The sequence below is a fragment of the Megachile rotundata genome, chromosome 5 (genome assembly GCF_050947335.1).
Source record: "Megachile rotundata isolate GNS110a chromosome 5, iyMegRotu1, whole genome shotgun sequence".
Classification (NCBI taxonomy): domain Eukaryota; kingdom Metazoa; phylum Arthropoda; class Insecta; order Hymenoptera; family Megachilidae; genus Megachile; species Megachile rotundata.
Window position 1 is genome coordinate 7,598,499 of NC_134987.1, and position 22,167 is coordinate 7,620,665.

Below are 22,167 nucleotides of genomic sequence, written 5' to 3' on the forward strand. Positions count from 1 at the left end.
CTAAAAAGAATAGCAATAATTTCCCTATTGTAAGAAGGTTGAAATTTGCATTTCACAAAGTTAAAGATTTTCCGATAAGTGAAAAAAACCAGGCAGAAGGAAGAGAAATTGGGGTTGGCATAATGGGTTTTCCGATGTTGAGACTCACGTAGAAACACGTTGTTGCAACGTTGCATTCCGCGAACAGAAATTTCTGCTGTCATTAGCGTTAGGCACAAGCTTTCGAGTAAGAATTACCATTCGTGATATTGATTATCCAAAGGGGTGGATTACACATTACATGGCCGAGTCCGTTTGCTGGTCACGCAGCGAATCCTGTTACATCAGCTGCGTGCACGCGTGCTTGCATGTGTCGATCGCGTGTGCAACCATAAGCGTCTGCCGGTGTCATGTGCAGTGTTCGTGAATAAAGAAGTCGGATATGCACGTACGATGGTAACTTGCCGTGACATTAAGTTGAAAGCGATGTCGTGACTCGTTCGATACTCTATCAGCGTCTTACTGTTTTAAAGCTTTCGTTTAATTATTCATGAAGCATTGACAATTTCGTTGACCGTTTCTGCAATTCGATGCTTTCTCCATTCTTCAGTGTGGAATTCATTATAGTTCGGTGAGGACTTTTGGAGGAGGTACATTTGAGGAACCAGTTATTGTAAAATTATTGTTAAGTGATCTACGATTGCTTGTCAGGTTATCGAGGCTTGTGGAGTTTTTTGGAGACATAAATATTTACTGACTTTTATTCGCTAATCTTGATCTTAGATGTCTGAGGTATTAATTAACCCTTCACACTCGAAGATAGTTCTCTTCGAGCAGCACTTCTTCCTGTCAGCAACTGCAGTGTAGTTAAAAATTTACAATTTTTTTTAGGTTTTTGTGAATTAATAGCCAGCGTTAAGGAGTAAGGTAAAGCATATGTGAGATTAAAGGGTACACAGAGTTAGGAAATGTAGGGCAATCCAAATTTGCAGTTTCTCGAATCCAAATTTGGGAGCGCAGCTGTCATCGGTCCCATCCAATTTGATCGGTAACCCTCATCATATTGCTATTCAACCACTGCTCCGACAACAGACGCAGAATCTCCCTTTGTTTGTCGTAGCAGACGTTGTTTGCCGAAATCATTAAACCCCTGTCGGAATTGAATCCTCGATTGAACAACGGGAGCGGATCGGGTGTTAATCAAGTTGAACGGAGCGGAAAAGGCGTTTGACTAGTTGGCTGAAAGACTTCAGAGGTGGCTGTTTTGATCGCGACGGCCATTTATCGCGCTGTACTAATGGTTCTTTGTGCCGGTTCTGGTTCACAGCGCGCCTTTTGGACGCGGCTGCATGCGTCACGATGCTCTGTTGTCTGTCGGACGCGTCAAGCATCGAGAAGGACAACGACGTCCTCCTTGTCGAATCAGTTTGCGTTGCCGGGGGTAGCCGGTGTTTGCCGAAATGATCAAGCGATGAAAGCACCGGCCGGTTTCTGGCTGGCTGTCAGATTAAGCCCTCGACCGAGCGTTGAAAGGAAGCGCGTTAATTAAGTACAACAGCAGTGAAGCGGCTGTTTCCAGTGTAAACCCTGCGGAACAAAGGATGAACCGGTTCGGAAGAGGGGCGACGAGAGTGTGGCCTCGAACGGAGATGAAGAGGGTCACCGACCGCCCCTGGACTTCGAACCCGCGAATTTTCGCGATCGATCGATCATCACGCCTGTCGAACCTGTTATTCGGGTCAGCTTTTCCACCCTGCTCGCCGCGAATTCATCGCTAAAATACCTGGAAGAGAACTGGATACGAAAACCTTTCACCACTTTGTTCGACGTCTATTTAAAGCTGCATCGGTCAGCAACTTGACAATGGTGACTCTTGCAACAGTCACTTGTAGATGTGTACTATGTTGAAGGTCTGAAACCTTTGATAGTTTCAAACTGTGACAGCTTGCATATTTTGAAATTTCTGTGAAAGCTTGAACCTGTAAACTTGTCACGAGAAACGATAATACTGTCAAAATAAAAGAAGCCCGAAGTCATATTGTGATGTTTGAATTGAGCGCTCGAGGGTCACGTGATGGCCACGGCTATCCCTATTATCAAAGCTTAGAGATTCAACTCAGCCAAACTTACAAATCACTTACAAATCAAAAGTCTACTACAGTTTTCCTCTGAACTAGTAACAATTACTACTAAATCTCAGAGTACAGTTCTCGTACAGTGACAAAGATTTGTATGAAGTGAACTTTGGTGTAAAAGATGAATATGTCGGAAACATTTTCAGCGGAAATTTGATATCTTCCGAGTGGCGAAAATTGTTGTAAGTAGTGTATCGGAGAAAATCGATGTAGCCAATTTCACGTGCAATTTATAATAGCAAGAAGTTGATAGCTGGAAGCATCGCAAGGAAATCGAGAACGCAGGAAATTCAAAGAGGGTAGTAAGATGTTATCAAATAACCGGCGTGTTTCCATTGTAACGTAGAGATGGCGGAACGTAAATCGAGGCAAAATGGGAAATATTTTGGAGAGGAACCGAAGTATTTAGAATTGTAAAGATGGAACGCATAGGGAAAGATTATAACTTCTGTTGTTTCGATGTTTGTTAGAAAGCTAAGCTCGAAAATATATAGGTTAAAGGCGTATCGACTAAATCTTAACTTCGCAGATCTCTCCGCAGCTTTGCATCGTGTTTACACGCAACGTGTATAAACTTGCGATAAGTTAGGTTAGCGTTGTTCAGGGAAATGTTTCAAAGTTCAGCCACCGTATACCGGCTAGCAGAATACAGTTTCGCCGTAGTTTCAATCTAGTTCGATCTTTCGAGCTAATCACCTTCTCGATTTAATTCTGTGTTCGACACGTGGATAACTTCGATATCCTGTAACTCGTTCGCTGTTCCGGAATCAGCGACTGCTTAACGTAGCTTGCAATATCAAATATCCTTATCAATTTAATATTGCAATTTATTTGGAATTTATAACCTTCATAAAATTTGATGTTGTATTCGATGAAATGTAAAGTAATAACCGACTGCAACAGTTAACCCGATATTCTCTTGAGAGAGTACGATAATTTAATTGCCTAACAAAAGCTAAAACTCAATCATTTCTGTTCAAAGAGATCAGTATTGCTAGCAAATAAAATTGTTGCAATGTGCAGTAGAACAATTACGAGCTGAAAAAGTGTCAATAACGTGCAACAGTACTGTAATCATTTTTGTCACATTTATTCATTCGATAAAAATCGTGTTCAATTACAGATACGAATTTATTCTGATGACATGACGAAATTAATCAAACAATCGATCGAAAAATTATACAACGGGTTGCAATTTCATATCGATGATTGTTATTATTGCAATATTCGTAAACACGTTAACAAATAAATGTACTTTGAAAGAGGATCGTAATACGAATCATCAAAGCGTATTAATTGTAAAAATTGCCTGATCGTTTCGAAGAATTCTAGATACAAAATCGTGGAGGAAACGGAAGAAAATATGCGTTCCGCGAATCGCTGGTCCGGAATGTTTGCGTGTTGGGGCGGCAAAGGGGTGGCGGGTAGGAACGAATCTCGCCGAACAGAATCTCCCTTTTACCCGAAGAAAACTCGACGCGAGGAACGCGGAACGTTTTCCACTTTTCCACGGAGTTATACGCATTCCCGTGAAATCGTTCGTGAAATCGCGAGCGAACCGTCCTCCGTCGAAACAGCGTGCTCGGTTATTTTCGCGAACGCGTCATCGAGAGAGGCGGATGATGGAAATTAAAGGAAGTGACACATCGACGACGTCCCTCGGGGGACCTTGCAGAATATTCCCCAACGGAAAGGAATTTCGCGGGGGTTGATCAGACCGCTTTCTTTTAGCCCGAAGATCGGAGAAGACCGCTCGAGGCGACGAACATGGACAAGAAATTTTCAAACTACCATACATCATCGAGCGAATATATCCGGTAAAAGCCGGGCTACACGGGTTAAAAGGAACTTTTAGTCGAGTTCCGGGGATATAAGGGGGTGAATAGAAGTCGAATTTAAAGTAGGCCGTTGCCGATATATAAGCACGCGTGAGATGCAGTGCGTCAGCCTGATTTAGAAACGCGATCGATGGCCTGGAAATATTACAGGAGTTGCGAGCTTTTTTTTGTAATAAAAAAATACGGGGGATCGATATGTCTGAAGCGTGCTTTGAAAAGCGAACGAATTTTGCTGGCTACGAGCATAAGGTGTGATGTAATCGATTCTACAGAACGGGAGTAATGAATGATACCAGGAAACGAATAAAAAAAAGTAACGGGAAATAAATTGAAAACAGTAATTTTAACATTTCGCACGAACGATACTTATCGGGATGTTTGATTAATATTCGGAAATTTGTTCAAAAGCGTTACGTAAATTATACCGTTTCAGAGTAAATACAATTGTTATGATTTTATGAGAGCTTGTGTTTGTAGGAAACAAAGATTGTTCTTAACAGTAGGATTGACCCAGTAAACCTGCTTGAACGTAAAATATGCGAAACGTTTATTAGAGGTTCTAGCATCCAAAGGATTGTTTCCGTTGCTCTCAGCAAGAGATTCGCCTTTAAACGTAAACATTTCGTGAGAATCCAAATTTTCCTTGGCAGATTACGAAAATAATTAAACGAAAGAACACAGAGAGGAACGATGCGTTTCTCCCTCGATTTCTCTTGACAGTCTGAAGATTCGCCGCTATCCTTTTAATCCTTTTCGCGAGCCCCTTTCTCGCGAAATTGTTCACCAGACAGAAAACACCTCTTGCCGTTTCTACCAATTAGAGAAGGGTTTCCAGGATAATCGGGGATCGTTACGAGCATTGGCTCTCTCTCTGTATTCACGCTAACGTTCTTATTCCTGTTTAGCTAGTAGTTGCGTGAACTACGACACCTACGCGATATTTCACGGCTCGATAAGGATAATGGGAGAGTCCTCCAGTTAAATTAACGGAGGACTCGTCCGGGTTAGCGCGCATTAACGGAGTAATTTACGAATACTTCTGGGTTATCACTCTCGTATGTCTTCGACCACCTTTCGCAGACCATTCTTTCCTCTCCGACGTTATTATCCCACCTTCTGCAGCTTCGTTGCTGATAACCTCTTCATATGGTCATCGGTTCCTGGAGAGAATCAAGAGATTTTAACCTACGAGCTCTAATTTTACTACTTTGCTACCTTGCTATGATAATCACACGAAGATACATTTATGCTTGACACATAGTATTACTACTTGTTGCCAAGAATATATTTGCAATCATGATGTTAGTAATTTGATCATTCTCCATATGGTCGAAGCTGAGTGTTCAACAAGAAGACTGTATAAGGCAATGATACATTTTACATGTTTAACACATGTTATTTCTACTTGTTGTCAAGAATATATTTGCATTTATGATGTCAGTAATTTGATCGTTCTCCATATGGTCGAAGCTGAGTGTTCAACAAGAAGACCGTATAAAGCAGTGATACATTTTATATGTTTAACACATGTTATTTCTACTTGTTGCCAAGAATATATTTGCAATCATGATGTTAGTAATTTGATCATTCTCCATATGGTCGAAGCTGAGTGTTCAATAAGAAGACTGTATAAGGCAATGATTCATTTTTTACATCTAACACATAGTATTTCTACTTGTTGCTAAGAATATATTTGCAATCATGGTGTCAGTAATTTAATCGTTCTCCATATGGTCGAAGCTGAGTATCTAACAAGAAGACTGTATAAGACAATGATTCATTTTTATGTCTAACACATAGTATTGCTACTTGTTGCTAAGAATATTGCAATCATAATGCTAGTAATTTGATCGTTCTCCATATGGTCGAGTTCAACAGGAAAGCTGGATAAGAATATTCTTGAGAACGAGCTGTTTCCCCGCAGTTTAAAGTGGCCGTAATAGCGTATCGTTATGTCGCGAACAAAACGCGTCAAATCGTTGCGTGCGATGGCCAATAACGTTGACCGGCGACCGTAAAAACACTATCGTCGGTGAACAATCGGGTCGTGGATTTTGCGGTTAATGGCGTTGCCAACGAGACTGTTCTTGTTGATTGCTTGCCAAAAAAATAAATCGATGACACCGATCAGCGAGATTCTGCAGTAAGCTTCCTTGGTTAAATGATAATGTCAAATCGTCTGAACTCGTTAAAATGTGTTTTCTCAGAGCAAAGTCAAAACTGCAACTTTCTTTCGGAAAGGTACTTTGACGAGTCACCCGAGAAAATTTAATTACAACCGGTATTCTAATTTTGTATATATAGAACAAAAGAAGATGAAGCCAAAGCTCTGAAACATAGCCTGCAACTTAAGAACCAAATTACACCAACTTCCTCTCTTGCAGTAATTTCACGTTTCCACGAAGCTCGATCTCGCCCGTTTGTATTGAGGATCCGCCCTGAGTTCCTGTAGGTACCGTGTCGGCGAGAGAACGGTAACAAGGTCGATTGAAGCTTCCTTTAACGTGCATTATTAACGAGCAATCGCGGAACGACGCGATGCGTCATCGGTAACCCAGATAGCCCCGGGCAAAGGGGTAATTCGGGTCATTATCGAATTATGTTAATTAAGAACGACCTCGTTCGCGCGAAGTAGCCGAACGTTAAGGAGGTCCACGAGACATATTCATTATCTCGGGAGCCATCGATCGCGTTCCTGTTCCCGATGGGCATACGCGAACACCGGTTCGGCCAAGTCGGCGACGAGCCGTGGAGCTAACAGGGCGAGTTTTAAAAGTGATTTATCTCTGATTTATGGAGGAAGGAAACCCACCTCGGAAGCCGAAAAGTTTCTCGGCTCCTCGGCGACCAGGCGGAAAGAATTATCGGCCGGGCACAATGGACAGGCGGGTGATATCGTTTACACGTCGAATCCCACGGCCGTTTGTTCCGTGGTCAGATCGCCCAGGGAAAAGGACAATGGCGGCTCGTATGTTGACCGACAAAGAATTTTGCGTACCAATCCTCCATGCACGGAATACGCTCTTAAATCTTGGACAACTTCGCTGAAAATACAAATTTATCTAACGGACGCTGCATCATTATACAACCTGCTACCAGCTCGTGCAATACTTTCCTGATATTTTTTCATCATTTCGAACGATGTACTTTGTACATCTTAAATGATACTTAATTTTTGTTTAATTGTATGCAAGATCAGAGGTGGACTAATTCTGTACACCTGTTATAGTATAATATCAATAGTGCTTATATTAACAATTCTGAAACAGAGAAATAGCTAATCATTCTATATTGTCTACATCATTGTCATTCTGTACAAAATATCTTGTGATGCGTTCTATTAAACATGTTCAGAGTAGAAGTCGAAGTTGACCTATCTTATGCTGATGTTACAGTAAACAAGCACCAATAATAATATAATTTTAACAAAACACATTGTGATGTTTTCTGTCAAACATGTTCCTAGTAAAACTCGAAATCGACTTTATTGTCTCGTGCTGACGTTACAGTCAACAAACACCAATAATAATTTCAACAAAACACATTGTGATGTCTTCACGCGAATCTCAGATAAATCTCAGTAGTGTCTCATGAAAAAACTAGCAGTACTCTCATGTGCACCTAAGTATTTATATCACAGTTGACTGTAGATACGTACATAATTGATCCAGAAGCATTTCCTTGTTGCCAGCAAAAACTTGTCTCCGCTTCTTACAGCCAGTTGCACAAGCTTCCGAGATCCTGTGGTGAAATATTCATGCTGACGGAATTCGAGGCCGTCAGCGCAATCCGTGCACGATTCGCGCGCGAAGTCGATTCAAAGCAGAAGAGGTAACCTCGTTTCTCGTGGACGAAAGTTTCCTCTTTCGTTTGCGCTGTCGCGTCGTTTCTCCCTCTTTGAATCGACGTCAAGACACACCGAAAGATATATGTCTTCTATTCCCGAAACGTACTACTGACAGAAAAAAGTTGTCACTACTACGACGTTACTGGAGGTAACCTCCTTTGAACATTGATCTGAGAGCTTTCGGAAATATCGGTGATTAGTTTTCGGAAGAGTTATTCAAATCGAGTTGTTAGTTTAAAGCATTAATATTTGTAAAGTATTAATTTTTGTTCATTTTAGTTATTCAGATTCTTTGAAGTTGTATTGATTTAAAATTCAAGACATAACCTAAAAATTGATAATCTAAAACTTATCATCATAACGTAACAAAGTTTCTAGTAATATTATAAACAATAAGATGTCATTAATTTTTAATGGAAGCTACATTGTACATGTAATAAAATTATTTAACAAAGTTAAAATTGTAAAAGAATGTCTGAAACGATAATATTATATTATACCAGGCTATGCACGCCCATCTGTTAAAATGATTGTTTAAGAGATAGTTTGATGAAAATAAATTTTTGAATCGTTTAATTAAAATAAGTTCGTGATACTGCAGATTACTGAGGACAATGTACGTGCTGTTACACGAGTTGTCTGTCTAAGCACTGACCTATTCTACTTGCTCAGCGAAGTGCTAGCGTATTGAATCTTCCTGACTAAATATTAACCCTATTACATTTGTCTGAACAAATACTGATCTTATTCCCTGAGTCATACTGTTCCCTTTCTATTAACAATGATGATCGAATATAAATAAAGTACTTCATTATTTACCTTTTACTGGTGCATAATGTACTCTACTTTCATTTATGTTCAGACATTTCTGCACTGTCATTTGTATTGTGATCTTCAGTAAGGTTAGAGAAAAGTAGCTGTTTCTGATTACTTTAATACTGACGATTACTCATATGTGAGTCATGAATTTTTATTTTAATGGGGATTTCGAATGAATGTATACAGGTTGCCTAATTGGAAATACTTGCACTATTTGAAAGAATGAAAAATATTTTTAAAAAATATTCGGAATATATTCGGTAAAGTTTGTTAAAAATAAAGGTACCATCAAATAAAATTGTCAACAGCTTCAGAGTCGACGTGTGAGGTTTTGAAAAAGGTTTCGAATGAACGTATAATTTGTAACAGGTTCGGATCGAGATGATCTTAATACTGTAACAGTAGAATAAAAGGATATTCGTACATAGTGAATGGGTTTCGTGCCGATTCACGATCCCGCCGCTTTAAATTTCAGTTCGCCATTGGAACACCACGGAAGTAATACCATCAGTGAACCGAAGATTTCGATCGAAATGAACGGTTCGATTCCGCTCTGCGAAATGAAAAGCTTCAATTTCGGGTGAAACTATCAAAGTGATCCCATAACGTTTGAACGGTAGCGCGACCGTTACCATTCTTTTTGCCCGATACTGTTTGATATCGCGTTTAAAATTCGCCTTATCCCGAAGGAGCTGATACGGCACGGGGTTAAATCGTAACCCCGCCTATCTACAGCAACTCGAAAGCATTAGTCGACAAGTGCATTAGTCGGCATAACTCAGCCGCTATCACGACGGTATGTAAATGGCTGAGTTGTTACTGGAGTATTCTCGAGCCGTAGATAACAATTTCTGGTTGATAACACACGCCGTGATAGATTCTCTGCACATCGCACGCGAACTTTTGACCAAGTCCGCAACTTCGTGTTATAGAAAATTGATTCGGTTTGCTGGTGACTGTGTTTCGAAATGGCTACTTCTAAGCACCAATTTTGACACGGATAATTTTGGGTATTAATATTTAAACTTGAAACATCAATGTTACTCAATTATGGTTACCGGTGACTGGACGTACTGATACATTTAAATTAATTATTAGAAGAGAGGTAAAAAGTTTCAATATTCTAAATATCGGAAAGAGGGAAGTGAAATGTTAATTATGTTCGAATTAATTGGAAGTTAATTACCTGCAGCCTCAGTAATTTGTGTCACATCGGTTATTGTAGCAGTCAAAATGTAAAATTCAAAGGTCTTCAAAAATCTGCATCATCAATAATGAACATTTTCAAATACCCCACATTATTAATATAAATATGTATGCAGAATATAAAATATCGCATACAATGCACAAATACTTGCATATTTTTTTATAACAGAGTTTAGCAAAGTACGAAGACGTGCCTTAAAAAGTATACAAAAAGTTTAAGATTATTATAGAACGTACATATAATTGCGCAAACATAACCGTCACAAAGTATGGGTATAAAAAGACCCGACCACGGTTGTGCGAGCGTGAAAGCAGCAAGCGCACGGCGAGTGTCTGAAACGGCGCATTAGTTGGCCGCAGAAGGAAACTTCATAGGAGACCGTCTTGACTGCGGATGGAAAATGGTTTTATGTAAGTTGCAAGAAAAGAGGCTTACCAACTCTACTTGGGCAAAGGGCTTTGCTACCGCGACCATTCGCTCTCTTTCTTCGTTTCTCAATCTCTGCCTTTTCCTTTTCAGCATCGGCCTCCGCAATCGGGGACCCGCTTTCTCTTCGTCGTCGTTCGACATTTTTCTCAAAGCGTTCACGACGTAACGGGGAAACTTCGATCGCGACGAAAGCTTCTAATATATTGTATATTGCAAAGTAATATTCCGATATACTCTTTATTCCTGGGACAAATTTCTAGTGAATTGGTATATTTATTAGGGAATATGTTTTTGTTGACGTGTATTGAATTTCCACGCAGTATATTTCCATGCCTAGAGTTTCCACGCGCTGTGTTTTCACGCACCGTAACTCCATGCGTCAAATCTCCACGCTCCATATTTCCATGTGCCGTATTTCCGTGCACCGTAACTCCACGCGTCAAATTCCTACGCGCCGTATTTCCACGCACTGTAACTCCATGCGTCAAATTCATACGCGCCGTATTTCCACGCACCGTAACTCCACGCGTCGAATTCCTATGCACCGTATTTCTACGCACTGCAATTCCACGCGTCGAATTCCTACGTGTTGAATTCCCACGCATCGAATTCACACGCGCCGTATTTCCACGCACTGTAACTCCACGCGTCGATTTCCCACGTGCCGTATTTCCACGCGCCGTAACTCCACGCGTCGAATTCATACGCGCCGTATTTCCAGGCACCATAACTCCACGCGTCGAATTCCTATGCACCGTATTTCCACGCACCGTAATTCCACGCGTCGATTTCCTACGCGCCGTATTTCCACGCGCCGTAACTCCACGCGTCGAATTCCCACGTGCCGTATTTCCATGCGCCGTAACTCCACGCGTCGAATTCATACGCGCCGTATTTCCACGCACCATAACTCCACGCGTCGAATTCCTATGCACCGTATTTCCACGCACTGCAATTCCACGCGTTGAATTCCTACACGTCGAATTCCCACGCATGGAATTCCCACACGCCGTATTTCCACGCACTGTAACTCCACGCGTCGAATTCCTACGCGTCGTAACTCCACGCACCGTAATTCCACGCGTCGATTTCCTACGCGCCGTATTTCCACGCGCCGTAACTCCACGCGTCGAATTCATACGCGCCGTATTTCCACGCACCATAACTCCACGCGTCGAATTCCTATGCACCGTATTTCCATGCACTGCAATTCCACGCGTTGAATTCCTACACGTCGAATTCCCACGCATGGAATTCCCACACGCCGTATTTCCACGCACTGTAACTCCACGCGTCGAATTCCTACGCGTCGTAACTCCACGCACCGTAATTCCACGCGCCGATTTCCTACGCGCCGTATTTCCACGCACCGTAGTTCCACGCATCATAACTCCACGCGTCAAATTCCTACGCGCCGTATTTCCACGCTTCGAATTCCTACGCACCGTAACTCCACGCATCGAATTTCTAGGCGCCATATTTCCACACACCGTAGCTCCACGCACCATAATTCCACGCACCAAATTCCTACGCGTCATATTTCCACGCACTGTAACTCCACGTCTTTGTAATCCTACTTTGTAACCCTAATTCCTACGTGCCGTATTTCCACGCGCCGTATTTCCATGCGTCCTATCTCTACGCGCTTAATTTTCCACATACCGTAACTCCACGTCTTCGTACCCCTACGCGCCATATTGTCATGCGCTGTGTTTTCACGTGTCATATCTCCCCGCGTCATACTTCCAAACACCATATCTCGTATAAATATCAGTAGACTGACATATTGATCCCAAACCCCAATTTCGAGAAGCACAAATGGTCGAACGAGTCGAATCATAGACTGTGTCCGTCCAGACTCGTTAATTGGGTACAAATAGAGAAAAGAGTTATTGATGGCGTCGGTGTTCATCTGCGTGCCCTTCGCGAGCAGATGGACGTTTCTTTAAAGGATATTAGCTGAACTCGAGCAGCAAGCAACGGAAACAAAGGGCCATGTTGATTTGCTTTTAACGAGCATTTGGTAGAACGAGCATCGCGTTACCGCGTTTAACGAACCGATTATCAACGCCGCGAGGATGAAAGAGGGGAAGTTTGCCAAAGATATTCGAGGCCGTTCGATTATCGTGAACGCGATTTAGTGCATCGTTCGCGGCGACTATTTGCTGCGAGCAAGCGATTTCCATGTAACGTCAGCAGATGTCGTGGGATGGAAACGCTGGAAAAGTGTAATGCCTCTTAAGGGTTGGCATTTTTGTCGATAATAATATTCTCCGGGAAGATTTATCCTCGTCACGTAAATGGGATTGCATCGATTCTACTTCGAGCGGGTGGGGGGAGGCCCGGATTCTAACGAAACGTCTCTGATAGTTAAAATCGAACTGGAATGTGATGTCACCGGGAAGAGCTGATCCGATGTTATAAACTTTTTGGTATTTGGTGATAGAAGCATGATGGATGCAAGAGTCGCGATCGGTTAGCGGCTGTAAATCACGCTGAAATTTATTCGAGGAACTGCGAAAAGGTAGTCGATACGGTATCAATATATTTGGAGTATGATCTACTTTATTTGGAGCAGTGGATTTCATTTTTTTTTTTTTTCATAAATCGCTGTCGGGCCCAAAATTTATTTTCAGTACCACTAATTGTAGGTGGAGTATTTTGGGTTGTAGGAATTTAAGAGAAATTGTACAGTTGAATAGTGTTGTTGTTATAATTATGTGTATTAACATACATGAATGTACTGTATATGGTTAGTTGACAAGTGATAGGATCTGCATTGATTCTGACAACTTATCTGAAGCATACGATCAAAACATTATTGGTTATATTATATTACAATATAATGCAGATATTTCATAATATTCGTAGAGTAATTTAATTTGAACAAGCTCATACGTTTCCCTTCACGAATCCCTTAAAGAAAGGCAAACTCAGTAGCTCGACGTATATAGAATTTGCAAAACGTTTGAAGAACAGTTTCAGTATATTTCACAAATGAAATTTCTGCGGGTTCATTAAGAATTCCCGTGACACCCGAAGGTATCCGAAATCCGTCTCGCGAGACGTGCAGCTATGGCTCGAAGCAAACAGAAATTCTATCCACGGTATTCCTTGAAGTTGAAGCAATTTGCATCGCGTCTGACTAAACGGATACCGCGAAAGAAAATGCAAGAACGGAAAGATCTCGGCCGTACGTGAGAAACGTTGGAGCGTCGGTGAACCCTGGAAACATTAGCGGAGCCACGTGATTCGCGGTTACGCGTTGCGGCAATCCGCCGCTTTAATATTATGGCGGTCTTTATTAAAGCACCATCTTCTTACAAGCTGCCAACTCCATTCTGAGACTGTAACCGTGGCAACGGTGTCGTTAACTTCCCTCGAATTTCGTTCGCGAGAACGAAAAGACGGAAGGGCGGCTCGGAATACCAATAATCCTTGCTACTACAACAGGCTTATTAAGGAAGCGACGGTTTGGAACGTGACAATATCGTCTACTTTCATCCCTGTCTACTCCTATTCCGCTTTATATCGTGATAACGACGCTGTTAACCCCGTTTCAACCGTGAAACGGTAATGGAATGGATGGCCTGAAAGAGAAAGCCACCGAGTTTTCTTTTCGTCCTTATTTTCTTAATTACCAACTTTACCGTGACTTAACTTCGAACGCTTCATTGATGCTTTGCGTCTTTTAGCAATTGTTTCCTTCAACTTTTTGATGTGAACGAAGTATTATATTGGGAGCTATTCCAAGTGGTGAAATATTAGGATATGATGGTATATGGGTTTAGGGATTGTAAGAGCGTGAAGAGCGCGAGTAAAACATTGTATTTTCCGTCGATTGAATATTCTATCGATCGTTAAAGAAATGAAAATTGGGTAATGACGTCACCGCCCGGTGTCGTCCGACGATCGGCGAGTCTTGGTATTGTCCATTGCGTCGAGCAGATCAATCTCGCGACGACCTTTTACGTTTTTTTTTTTGTAAGGAATAAATATCTGATTTTTCTGAATCCAGTGGTATTCTCTTTACTTTGGTATTTATACACGGATCCTAAAGATATTACAGGATATAGAAATATTGGTGTATGTTTTGAATCAGAAGCTTGATGGTGTGCATAGGAATTCAGACTTGTGGAGGAACTATTTCAGCAAACAGGGATTCTAGTACATAGAGCTAAGAATATAGGGATTTGGTTATACAGGGATTGTGGGATATAAAGATAGAGTATATGGTGGTTTAGGTATATAGAAGTGGATGTACGTGGTTGGAAGTTATAGAGTTTGCAAGTAAGGATTTGGACGTGCAGAGGCTTAGGCACATAGACATTTAGAGCTACAAGGATTTGATTGTATAGAAATTCAGAGGTATGAGAAATTTTGGACTACAAGATTTTGAACATGGAATTTGGAACTGCAAGTATTTGATGGTATAGAAGTTTGCGACTACAAGTATTTGACCATGTATGACTTTGAACCACAAGAGTTTGAACATATAGAAGTTGAGGAATATAAAGATAAAATACGATCATGTACAGATTTCATGGTATAGATATATTTGCATATAATAACAATGTGAAAAGGTACAACGCAAAATATGTATAACAAACATTTTCAATATCTGTTATATTTTTGTCCTATCTCTCTGACCAACCTGACCATCATATCTGACCAACTCTGAACACCTATCACTCCGTTATGAAATGTTCACAAAACGCAAATAAACGCAACTGTCTCAAAATCCAACACCTTCAGATAACACCACAAAAAGAATCTTATCAGTCTCCTACATGTCTAGCTTTTCCTCGTCAACAAAAGACTTTCTCAATAGCAGTCTCCGTTAAAATCGTTTTTCCCTGGGTCCATTATTAATGGTCGTATACTCGCGATAAGGTAATCGTAGGTTCTCTTCAACATCTCCCTCTTGACACTCGTACACCTTATGTTAATGCTCGGCAATGTTACGCGTGGTTCATTTACGGTTAGGTAGAGACACGAACCAGCGTGTGTATGTCGTTTCACGGTTACGACGTCGTTACCGTATCGGTGTACGTCGGAGGGTGAAAGAATGCCAGGAGTTTACGGGGGGATGAGGGTGAATTCAGTCGCGAGGGACACGGCTCATGGAACGACCACTTTATCCATGGCGTTGGGTTTCAGGATAAATTAAGCGCGACGTTTCGTGGGCGGGACGGTTTCTTTGCTGCTTACATGAACCCGGAGTAAAAAATGCTGTCGGACTACCCTCGTGTTTTGATTGGGGTAATAGAACAGTTTACTGCTTTCATAATCTATGGTATCACTCTCTTGTCGTACCCTGTTCTCGCAACAGATTCTCTCCTCGGTGTTTTCGGTAGAATAATGCATTGGATTTTCCCGACTCAACGGGCTCTTATCTTTTTGTATATCAAACCATCTCGCGAGTAAATGTCGTTTTTTATCTTGCTTGTACGAGAATTACGACCTGTGTTCGGTTCACACACTTTTTCTTTTTTGGATATTTTCAAGTATATCTCCGTGCAAACCGAGCCGTGTGTCCAAACTTTGAAATTTGGAAAGAGGATTCACAAACAGGTTTGAAACTGCGATTACACGATAATTCTGATCTTTAATTTCGGTGTAACTTTGTTTATGAAACACACTTCTTGTGTATACATGATTTTCCTTTAATATCCTTAATTGCGCAAACCGCATGACACCGCGAAATTAATTAATTAGTAGTAATATTGATATTACACGGTTAACCTCGTTGCCCACATATATTATACGCGCACACATAACGTCCATATTATGTAGGTTACGCAAACGCATGATATTGATATTGAAAACGTGATTGATATTGACTGATGCAGCAATTACTAGGAAAGTCCATATTAACGAATCATCGTGTTTTTATTTCCGATTTGTCGAGAGCGTCAAAAAGTGGACACATCGAAAGCGTTCAAAATGGAGAATCAAAGGAATCGAGCGGTGCCGTTAATTATACCGCGACTTTGGAAAAGCGGAAAGGTGAAAGGAATGTGATAGGTTATAAGCGAACAGGGACGGTTCGAGACGGAAACCAGAAGCGGAAGAAGAGGATGATCCACCTCGGAGTAACGAGCGAACTCCTGCGGAACTACCACCTCATATAATCAATTAGAACTCTTGAACGAGTGAGATGGTAATGGAGTTGAGCTAAGTACAAACTGGAGCAAACTGGCGTCGACTGGAACGAACGTATCAACCACCGTCTCTTCTCGATACGGCCTCCTTCGGCCCCTTCGCTTTTCCTTCGATTTTCGATAATTCCGGGATCTATTACGTATTATGCGAATCGGCATCGCGGCCATTCATCGTTTACCTCCATCCAACGCCGTTTATTGAAGTTGCCGTTAAGGAGCGCTTTGTGCGAAATTTTTACGGGACGTTTAAGGAAGAATATTTCTGGCGAATGACACAATTGAGCAATTTTTAAAGAACATAAAAATTCAGCAATTTTTGAAGAATATAAAAATTGAACAATTCTTGAGGAACATAGAACTTGAACAATTCTTGAAGAACACAAAACTTAAGCAACTCTTAAAGAATAAAAAAATTGAGCAATTTTTGACAAACAAAAAAATTGATCAATTCTTGAGGAACATAGAACTTGAGCAACTTTTGAAGAAAACAGAAATTGAGCAATTTTTGAAGAACATAAAAATTGAGCAATTTTTGAAAAATATAAAAATTGAACAATGCTTGAGGAGCATAGAACTTGAACAATTTTTGAAAAACACAAAACTTGAGCAACTCTTGAGGAATAAAAAAATTGAGCAACTCTTGACAGTCGAAAAAATTGAACAATTCTTGAGGAGCATAGAACTTGAGCGATTTTTGAAAAACACAAAACTTGAGCAACTCTTGAGGAATACAAAAATAGGACAATTTTTAACAATCATAAAAATTGATCAATTCTTGAGGAACGTAGAACTTGATCAATTCTTGAAGAACACATAAATGCAACAACTATTAAGAAACCCAAAATGTGAGCAATTGTAGACAAATATGAAGCTTGAACAATTCTTGACATATACAGAGCTTGAGACCAACATGAGACGCTGACTAAAATGAGACACTGAATAAAATATAAGAGATCAGTTTCTAAAACCAGTTCCCTTCAACTGATCCGTATTTACAACCATGAGCACCTCTAAATGTGACCACCCTAAATGAACCCTAAAAGAACTAACGTTCTACCATGTATAATATTTTCCATTATAAATAAATTTCATTAAGTGTCTAGAAAAGAACATTGAAGAATTTAGCCTATATGAGATTTTAAAGATTGATTTATTGAAGATTCAAAAGTAGAAGTATTCCAAAACGAGTCTACCTTCCAGTTATGCGTTAAGATTACGTCAAAACTTTACGAGAATCCTGCAGGATTTTACCGCCTCGATTTAATCCAGCTAGCCGTTTCGAAACTCAGTTATATCCACCACTTAGGGTAATCGTCGCTCGGTGTTTTTTTCGAAATTGCCCATTATCCCCACCTATAAATCCGAGGGACACTGGAGACGCGTGAAAGAATCTATCACAAAGTGGCCAGGGTAATCTCTGTTATCTTAAGTAGACCTTTCGTTTATGGCTCCTTGGTCCTTGAAGAGACCACTTTCGACTCCTTCCTCATCCCCTTGACGTTGACGGAGTATTGTTCCTCGACCGAGATTTTACCCGGACCACCCCTTCCACTAAACGGATAGGGTAGATAAGAGGACCAACTGGCTCCTCGGAACATGTCACTCCCTGTTTATCTTAGACCGATTTTGCTTCAACCCATTTAACGAGTTTCAATCTCGCGATATCGCTTATTACAATTTGGATATCTACCCTTTTTACGTTATTTTAGTGTCGTTGCAAAAAATTGTGTAGTGCCAAAGTACCGATGAAGTCTTAAAGTCTCAGAGTCTCAAAGCCTCCATCTCTCAAAGTCTCAAAGTCTAAAAGTCTTACAGACTGAAACACCAAAGTTCCAATGTCGTAACATTCTAAATTGTTGAATTCTGAAATTCCAAAATTCCAAACTAGGGACTGCAAAGTTCCAACATTAAAAAATTCTAAATTTTGAGCCCTGCAATTCCAAAATCCCAAACTAGTACCCCAAAATTCCAAAGTCCCAAAGTTCTAAAATTTTAATTCCTGAAATTCCAAAATTTCAAGCTAGGAACTACAAACATCCAACATCCCAAAATCTTAAATTTTGAACTCTGAAATTCCAAAATCCCAAATTAGTATCCCCACATTCTAAAATCCCAAAGATTCTAAAATTTTGAATCCTGAAATTCCAAAATTGCAAACTAGTTTCCCCAAAATTCCAACATCCCAAAATCCCAAAATTTTGAATTCTAAACTTCCAAAATTTCAAATCCTGAACTTCCAAACTTCCAAACTAGTATCCCCAAAATTCCAACACCCCAAAACCCCAAAATTTTGAATCCTAAATTTCCAAAACTTCAAATCCAGAATTTCCAAAATCCCAAACTAATATCAAAAAATTCCAACACCCCTAAAATTAAAAATTCCCAAAATCCCAAAGTTAAAAAGTTCGAAAAAAGGCAGCGCCATAAAACCGTCACCGCGAGCGCAATTATTCTGTCGTTAACATATTCCATTCTAGGGCAAAGAACGAGGCTTCTTTGTCTTCTTTCAACTTCCTTTCGTTAAGCGGTGATTTATCGCCTTCTGATATGAACGTCCGCGCTAGAAGTGATATTCATCAATGTCCATGACGCTGGTAATTACAGTTGGAATTTAATAATAACATCAGCAACTATATCGGTTTCGCTGCCTCGGTATTCTTGCAACATCCATAAAACGCATGAAATTAGGGGATCGGCGTATGTAGCGGTGCTTCATTAACGGTGACGTAATTTATTGCCGTGCGGGACAGTTAATAATGATGAGAATTTAATGGGGAAACTTGGAAATTTCCGAGACAAACGTTAATCATTTTTCGAACGTAAAAAATGTCCGCACGTCTATGCACCTTGTTAACAGCACTCGCTGAGAAATTTATGCAAAAAGACTTAAAATATGCTTTCGTTTGATATATGAAGGTAAAATGGTGCAATCGTATGCAAAGAATTAACATGCTCAGGATGACAGGTACAAAAGACCATTAAATGTGTGTTATTACACACACATCTGAAAGTGTCATTTTCTCAAGCAATCAGCTCTCAACAACCAGATTTCCTCGGTTATCAAACTTGTTTTCGGTTGCCATCTTATTGTTACTGCCATTTCCTGATGTTTGTAACTATAATAGCAAATTAACTTGTAACACCGATAACAAGGATACCGCAAACGTAAACGCTATTAAATGGAAACTGCAAAGCCGATTATAACTATTAATTAATCGAGTAGAAGTTGAAAATATTTTGTGGCACTCTGCTACAACTTCGTGTAAACTGATATTGCAAACTAACGAAGTCTGTTCTCGGAAATTGGTTCAGTTGTATAAACGTCTTAATGTTTCGGAGAAATTCCGAAAACTGATACTTTGAGAAGTTGGAATTATTGAATTGAAAGATTTACGAAGTTAAATACGTAGTCTATGAACTTAATTTCAAATGTGGCTGTCTACTAATTTAAGAGGTATCAAATTTTTGGATGTCCTAAATTTTCAGATTGGACTTTGACAAATTGAGAGATTTACAAATTGACAAATTTGCAAACTTAGAGATTTTCAAATAGAAAAGTTAAGAAATTTCTAAATTGTAGTGTTGCGTCCGAGAATCTTATTATCAAATTTCAAGTGTCACCATTCCCCAAAATTCTACAAGTAAATCTAAATAAAACCACCATATCCCTAAACCGCGTTATTCGCGAAACAAGAGAAGGTAAAATGAAAAATATGAAGAAAGAAAAGTAAAAGCGAGGAAGCGTTGATCCAGTGGTACATAGGAGTCTCCGGTTCTCGAGGATGTTGGCACACACGAGACACTCCGCTTCAGGGTGATCCTCGAGAAGCTTGGTTATTCACTCGTGGCGAGCTGTCAATAACTTGGCCAGCCTCTCTTCTCTTTCAATTCGTCGGTTCCTTTGCCTCGCCTTGTCCGTCATCGCGGGTTTCGTGAAAGGAATCCTCTCGTTGGCTTTCATCGCCGCTTTCTAGCTCGGCCTTCTCGTTTTACGCCGTTAAATCCAATTTCACTTTACCGCCTCGCACATCCAGAGCGGATCTTCGCGGTAACGCGACCGGCCATTGTACCCTTTCGCCATTTTCCCTAGTTCCTCACCGACGCTCTTCCGGTATATGCGCTACCTTCTCGTTAAGCTGATCGTTCGAGCTTTTACTCGGGCTTGTTCCCTCTTCATAGCTTGTGCACGACGTGATTTACGCTGGTCAATGTTCAACTTTTATAGTGAAAGACCCAATGAATACGTATATTATTCACCTCCTACAGCTACCGCTATTACGATCTATAAAACTTGGAATGTTATGTACACTTTGTAGTTGACAATTGGTTAGGTTGCAATTGGGATTGAACTTAAAATTTAACCTTTCTAAAATGTGCCATGTGTGCTGTAGATGTCTAGATTGAATCACATTCTTGTAACAAGATAATAATTATAGAAATTTATGTTAAATTTTATACGGAAATTGTCATATGTGGGATTGTCATGTGAAGCTATCAAATTGTTATCTTATGTTATGAAATTCTTGTCTAATATCATACAACTGTTACATGTTATGAAATTGTCATATATTCTACAGAGAAGCATTGTACTTTAAACCAAGGTATTTTAAGAGACACTAATTTGAGTGTTTCTTGCATGTTTCAGGTGACTGGCATTGTAGGACGAGCAGACGTTCTGGCCTGCATTTTCTTCTTGTTGTCCTTCCTAGCCTATCACGGGTAAGTTTAATACCATAATTAATCGCTTGTATTTATTTGACAGTTGTGTCAATAACTACTACAAGTTATATCAATTCTGAACCCAACGATTGGCTTGTCACAAGAGACGGCAGCATACCGAAAGAAATTCTGCCGATATTGATTAAATCGAAAAACATATTCGCGGCTTCATACATATTCATAGTTTTCCGGGGCTCCCATATTTTTGGTTGGAGTGAACAATTGTTTACATCAGTCATTCGCAGTCGGTTTGAAAAACAAGGAAAAGTCGTTTAGTTCTAGGATCTTGTGGTGCGTGAACGGTACACATACAACTCATATGAGTATATGAACATATGCTCATATGCAATAGATATAATTCACGTACCTGTGTAATAAATACAATTCATACACTTATATAATAAGTATAAAAGGACAACTCATACTTATGTAACAAGTATAAGTACAACTCATATGTCTAATGAGTATATGTACAACTCATATGTATAATGAGTATAATTCACATTCCTACCTGATAACTACAACTCACTTAAAAAAGTACAAGTACAACTTCACACACATAAACAAGTATAAATACAACGCATATGTCTAATGAGCATAAGTACAACTCATATGTGTAATGAGTATAATTCACATTCCTACCTGATAACTACAACTCACTTAAAAAAGTACAAGTACAACTTCACACACATAAACAAGTATAAATACTCATATGTCCAACTCAGAATTAAAAATCTAAAAAAGTCTGCGTCTACAATTTTTACTAGAGGTAATTTGACTTTTTCCTGCCATTAAAAGATCGATGTAAACGAGTAGCCGAACGTTCGCCAGCGAGCCGCGTGTAGTTGGCGGAGCTTCGAGACCCACATAAATTAGTTTAGTTTATAATTTCCACACGCCGTGCCGCCCTGGTGCTCACGTGAATGAATGGGCCGCTGTTTCGACGTCAGACTGGCGTCGTTCCGACGGTAAACGACGCTCGACGTCGCCGGTGTATGCATGTATGTGCAGCAGCTAAGTTCTCCGGAGT

At 40.2% G+C, this 22,167-nt stretch overlaps 1 protein-coding gene across 2 annotated transcripts in view; it reads left to right on the forward strand.

Moving 5' to 3' along the window:
* LOC100875685 (protein O-mannosyl-transferase TMTC1) overlaps positions 1 to 22,167 on the forward strand; it is a 261,548-nt gene that overhangs the window by 105,180 nt on the left and 134,201 nt on the right. For both annotated transcript variants that reach the window (XR_013038147.1, XM_012290326.2), the window contains exon 3: positions 21,064 to 21,137. Coding sequence is in view for 1 of the 2 variants with exons in the window: in XM_012290326.2 (XP_012145716.2) it covers positions 21,064 to 21,137 (74 nt within the window). In the remaining variant the exon portion in view is untranslated. The remainder of the gene's footprint in view (positions 1 to 21,063; positions 21,138 to 22,167) is intronic.